Below are 6,613 nucleotides of genomic sequence, written 5' to 3' on the forward strand. Positions count from 1 at the left end.
GGTCCCGAAATGTTCAGGGCTTGAATTTGATCTTCCCAACTAAATGATTGGGCCACCATCGCCAAGTTAGCAGACTGATTGCTTGAAGACGATCCTTTGTTGTTGTTGTGGATATAAGTCACTGGGACCATGGTTCGCTCAGAGTTCTCTCTTTGATATGGTTTTGGACATTCCCTTGAAAAATGTCCAAGCTCATGACAATTGTAACATTGCAATTTTCCTTTACTAAATCCTATTTTTTTGTCGGAATTTACACTCCAATTGTTCTTTCCTATTTTCTTGGAGAATTGCTTAGCCCTGAAGACTGCCATGGCCATTTGCCACGTAATGTCCATCTTTTCCACATCCTCAGGATGGATCTGGTCGAGGTCAGCGAATGAGAGTTGTGGAGAGAGTTCTCCAGCCATCAAGACATTGTAGCAGTTTACTAAACCAGTGGCGAGAGTCAGATTTTCTTCCTTTTCATTTGTAGATGAACTTTGAGAACTAATTCCATGAGATTGAACTGAAACAGATGTGGAGGACTCAACACTAGAACCAACTAGTTGATTTAAGTTTTGAGATTGAGGGACTTGAGTTTGTTGCATTTGAGGTATGGTGTATGGTATGGTTTGATGAGTTGCATAAGGTTGAACTTGAGGAACATGAACTTGAGAAGTTTGATGAGTAGTAAAGCTTGAGAAGGTGGTGTTGTTGTTTTGAATTCCAAGATTAGTTATAGAGTACAAGTTGACATGATTGATCTCTCTTTGTTTATCATCAAGATCACAAGCCTTGATAATTGCCATTGTTTCGGCTAAGCTCAATCGGTTTAGGTCTTTAGTTTTTTTTAATCACTGAGACATTCATATCCCAAGATTTTGGAAGAGAATTTAGCAGCTTTTTGTTGATCTCCAACCTAGTAACCATCACACCAGCAGAGCTCATTTCAGTGGTGAGTGTGATAAACCTTTGCAATTGATTTTCCAGTGTTTCTCCTAAGACATAGTTGAACATATTGAATTTTTGTCGGAGCATGTCTTGGCGACTTTGTTTCATGTCTTCGTTGCCTTCATAGACTTCTACTAGTGCTTCCCATAATGCCTTTGCTGATGTATACTCACAAAATCCTTGAGAAATCTCCGGAGACAATGCCATGGTAAGTGTAGCGAGTGCCTTTTCTTGTTCCTCGACTCTTTCAAAATCGTCATCAGTGTAGTTTTCAACCTGTTTGTCAGTTACAGTGCCATCTTCTAGAGTTGTTGTAATGCGAATTGGACCTCTTAAAATACTTCTCCAAATTTTAAAATCCTTCATCTTGATATACTTTTCATTTCGATATTTCCATTCAGGAAATCCTTCTGCTGACAGCAATCGGGGAATTCGAGTAGTGGTCCCCATAATTGCATCTAATTCTTGATGAGCAATCATACTTTGAGATTCCATTTTTAAGACTTTGAAAAACTTAAATGATTGAAACCGCACAAACAGTTACAAAGTATAACCGCACACACAAGTACACGCAACCATACACTTAACCGCACACACAGTAGCAAACCCAACAACACACTCAACATAATACTTAACCGCACACTCAACAACATAGTTTAACCGCACACACAGCAGCACACGAAGCTTCACACTTAACCGCACACGTAGCAGCAAACCGAATCGCACACTCAGCAGCACAGCTTGACCGCAGACACAGCAGCACACAAAGCTTCACACTTAACCACACACGTAGCAGCAAACCCAACTGCACACTCAGCAGCACAGCTTGACCGCACACTCAACAACACACAAAGCTTCACACTTAACCGCACACGTAGAAGCAAACCGACCCGCACACTCAACAGTACTCCTTCAAATTTTCAACCGCACTCCTTCAATGTCTCAACCGCACACACTTAATATTTCAACCGCACACTCAATTTTCTCAGATTTTTGATGGAATTTTGATTTCAAACTATCGAAAACAGTAACAAACAGCAGTTCCTTGATCAAAACATACAAATGCACTTCAAAAACAGTAAAATTTTGCAACCTCACACTCTAAAATACTTCAATTGATACCAAATTGGCTCTGGTACCAACTGTAAGTCCCCAAATTACTTGTGTATCAATCAGATCCAATTGATGGTGCAGAATTCCAATCAATTAGATGATGTCAGATCAAATAGAAGAGAAGGAGAAGAAGAATTAAGATGAATCTAATGATGTATTGATGATATGAGTTATGCTCCTTACAAGAGATTCACACACATACACACTAGTTTCTCTCTCTTCTCTGGCCGTACACTCCTACATGAACTCCTCTATTTATAGCACTCCCAGCAGTACACGAGTGTACAGTTGCACATGCGTGTACGACCGTACACAGGGTGTGCAGTCGCACACACATGTACAGCCGTACACATCCACAAAATTACATATTGCATTATAGAAAAATATATTTACCTAGAAAAGCAAAGTATAAACCATATTTTTTGACCCAACAAATCCTCTGCTTTCAGTAGTACGGGCAAATACTACTTTCCACATCTATCCGTACTTTCCTCAAGAACTGCTGTGACTCCACCAAGTCACTTCTACTATTACTGATCTTTGCTACTCTCATCCTAGGCTTGCCCTTGGGAAATCTCTGACCCTCCCAAAAACCAGTCATCCGCTGCTGAAGGCCTCATTGTAATGCCAATTAGTCAATACATGGATACCATCACATGCAACGAGGCTCATATAATCCTTCGAGTAAGGGACTCATCCGTACAATGGTTAGGAGTCAAACAAGAGCTGCGCAATAGGGTTAAATCCAACACTCTGAGATAATTCAACCCTGATTGCATGTGACTTAACGTATCCACCTAATAGCTAACTCTAATCACTCCGATTCCCACAAAGCACAAAGCAAGCAACATTCAGACAAAGGAAACTACTCAAGCAAATCTATCCTCATAAAAAGAACTGTACTAGCATGCATTGTTAAGCTCATACTATTAGGCATAACCTAAACTGGCTATCCTACTACTGTCTACTCAATACTAGCATGCAATTCTCATAAAGCTGAAACACACATAGCAGGCACATAAGGCATCCTCCTAGATCCTTAGTCCTATTCTAGCATGTTGTTCTACTGAAACTGGTAACCATAACATAAACGTGTATGGGTAATTTGGGAGTACTTACTTGAGCTCGGCTGATCGCATGCACCACATCCTTTTTCTCTTTTTCAAAAAAAAAAACTCTTTTCTTTTTAAGTTTTCTTTTTCCAAATTTCTTTCGAAAACATTTTTCTTTTGAAAATATTTTTACCATTTCCTTAGTTTAAGTCCAGTCACACCCGAGAGTGTGCATGAATCCCTCAAACCAAGGCTCTGATACCAACTTGAGATGACCCAACAATACCACCCAAAAATTTTTGTTTGAAAATCTTACTAAACCATAATATCAATTTCCAAAAGATAAAAACCGTGAACCATGTATCTCAAAATTTCATAATAAATTTATCAAATCGAAACTAGTGTCAAATCATATTAGAATATTAGAGTCTATCTCTCAGGCTAAACTGTGGTATGTGCCATGCCATCAACTCGAGCCCTTCCCTTTGCTAGCTGAGGTATCTGAAATCAAAAATTAAACTGTAAGCACGAAGCTTAGTGAGCTCCCCCAAACTACCACATACCAAATAATAACACATAAAACAACTACTGGGTCGTGCCCGCTGCATCATACCAAAGTCCGGAAACTGCAGCGGACCGAAGTCCAGAACTAACCAGGGCCTTTCCCTCTGCATCGGACTGAAGTCCGAAAATTGCATCGGACCAAAGTCCGGAACTAACCAGTGCCTTGACCTCTATATCAGACCGAAGTCCAGAAACTGCATCAGACCGAAGTCCGAAACTAACCAGTGAATTGCCCTCTGCATCAGACTGAAGTCCGGAAACTGACTGAACATAGCATGGCATAACATAACTACTAGCATAAACACATATAAGGCATACTGCATCAGATCGAAGTCCGGAACACATAACACAAAGAAATGCTTTAATCAAAAAGACATCAAGCACACTAAGCTATTGCATCGGACCAAAGTTCGGAACTACTGCTAACTAAACGGGCCAGCATTGTGGCAGTAGACCCGTTCCTACTGGAAGGAAAACTCACCTCGTAACGCTGACTGCTGAGATGCTAAGTCTGAAACTGGCTGATTGCTGCTTCAGAACTCCCCGACTACAAATTCCATAGACACTAAATTAGATACTGATAACTGTTCTCAGGGTAAAATGACTAATTTACCCTTGGTCAAAGTCAACCTCCTGGTCAAAGTCAACTTTCAGTTGACCGAACTCGCCGAGTTGGGCCACCAACTCGCTGAGTCCCTAACACCTTTTCTAATCCTCTACCTGCTTCAACTCGTCGACTTTGGCAACAACTCGACGAGTTCTTCTTCCGAGTTAATGTCAAATCTAACTTCATCCAACTCGCCGAGTTGTATGAACAACTTGTCGAGTTCTCCTTCATCATATGAACACGTCTAGAATGTGACTCGCTGAGTTGTATGAACAACTTGTCGAGTCTATTCTTGAGGCAAGAAGATTACCTTGGACTCGCTGATTCATGGCGTGGACTCGCCGAGTGTACTGCATTCCACTTCTATACAATTGATTCTAGTCGGGTTACTGAATTGTCCTGCATTCCACTTCTATACAGTCAATTCTAGTCGGGTTACTGAATTGTCGATGAGTTGGGTTACTGAATTGTCAGCGTGCAATTCAGGAACCCTACTAAAGACGCGTGCAAATCCCGCCTCTACTCGACGAGTTGGGTTACTGAATTGTCGAGTACCTCTTAAGAAAGGAAAAATATTTAATTTAAATTACATACCAAAAATGGGGCGTTACATAAAGCTTGCAGCTTTACGTGGTATCTCAACCCTAGAAGGCTAGATCTAGAGTTTGGGGACTTAGTTTCGCTTAAAAATGTCTGAATGAGAGAAAGGGTTGAAGGCTGTCGACGAGTTGGTTAGCTAACTCAACAAGTTGGTTAGGGTTTTCCCTGATATTCTAGGTACTGTACAAACTCGACGAGTTGGTGAGACAACTCGACGAGTTGACTCAAAATTTCTCGATTTTTTGAGAACAGAAGGAACTCGACGAGTCGCGTAGATGCACTCGACGAGTTGAGTCAACAGGGACTATTGACTTGAGTGTTGACTTCCATTGGCTTTTTAGGGTTTAGTCAAGTTGTGGACTTTGGAGCAATTGAGGGGTAAAATGGTCTTTCATCCTTTCTGAGATTTAGTAGAGGAGTTAGCTTAGCATCTTCGGAGTTGTTAATATAAATTGTTAATTATAGATGATTGTGATATATGCAGGCGGAGTCTAGACCGACAGTTTGAGTGTGTGACATACTTGCTTTACTTACGAGGTGAGTCTTCTCAATATACTTACCTGAGTGGTAATTACTGTGCGACCGGAGGGTCTTATTTTTTTTATTGACTGGAGGGTCTTATATGCTTATACTGAGATATGTGATATTATGCATTTTGTCTTTGTGATTTATGTTATATATTATTCTGTGCATTATTAAGATAGGACTAGAGGGTCCAAACCGAGTCGTGAGACCGGAGGGTCTTCACTGAGATACAGGACTGGAGGGTCTAACCCGAGCTGTGAGACTGGAGGGTGTTCACTGAGACACATAACTGGAGGGTCCTCATTAAGACATAGCGATGAGAGGCTAATTATTTGTGTGTTGTATTTTGGGGAACTCACTAAGCTTTGTGTTTATAGTGTTTTGTGAAATGTGTTTCAGTTACATCTCAGGATCACGGGAAGACGCCAACATGATTGTACATACAAGCTTGTTGATTTATGTTTGAGGATTCTGGGATATGTGACAAACAGTTTTTATGTTGTGTTTTGAAACATTTATAAATTGAATATGAGAAGTGTTAAACTGTGTTTTGTGTGGAATAAAAAATGAAAATTTTATTTGAAAATTTTGAATGTTACAAAAAAAGCCAATAACAAACTCCTTATTTTGAAGATATATATTTTGAAAAGGTGTTTGATTCTTTGTTTACAAAGTATTTGGATTATATTATGGGGTGACTCGATTTTGGTCAGAAATAGCTAGGGTGGATAAGGGCTTGTTTGTTGTCGTATTGTGTGTGTGTGTTTTTTTTTTTGATTAATGGTTATTCTAAGTATGAGTTTTTTTTCTTTAATGTGGTCTCAAACAAGGTGATCTTCATTCACATTTTCTTTTCGTCTTGGCTATGAAAGGTTTGTAGGTTGCCATATAAGATGTGGTGTCTAATGGATTAAGTCATTCTGCGAGAGTGTGTAAGGGTAATTTAGGTGTTTCTTTCTTCTTTTACGTGAATGATATGCTTTTCTGAGTTCATTGATCTAAGGATAACATTGGTAATATTGGCAATATGCTTTTTTTTTACATGACTTCATATCTATAGCTAAATTTACAAAAATCTAATCTTTAGGGGATTGGTTTTGACCTGTGGCATTATAAATTTCAACTTTAAAATTTGCACCTCAATATAGAAGTCTAGATCAACCTTTATATTTGTTTGATATATATAAATCTGGATGTAAAGTGGTCCTAATATGGGTCGATT

General features: G+C 39.5%; 1 protein-coding gene across 1 annotated transcript; it reads right to left on the minus strand.

Moving 5' to 3' along the window:
* Positions 1-819: 819 nt before the first annotated feature.
* Positions 820-1,425, minus strand: LOC145005045 (uncharacterized). Its single transcript, XM_078964092.1, has one exon. The coding sequence runs from the start codon at positions 1,423-1,425 to the stop codon at positions 820-822; it is 606 nt and encodes a 201-aa protein (XP_078820218.1).
* Between the last annotated feature and the right edge of the window lie 5,188 nt (positions 1,426-6,613).

The sequence above is a fragment of the Lactuca saligna genome, chromosome 1, assembly GCF_052625555.1.
Source record: "Lactuca saligna cultivar CGN05327 chromosome 1, ASM5262555v1, whole genome shotgun sequence".
Classification (NCBI taxonomy): Eukaryota; Viridiplantae; Streptophyta; class Magnoliopsida; order Asterales; family Asteraceae; genus Lactuca; species Lactuca saligna.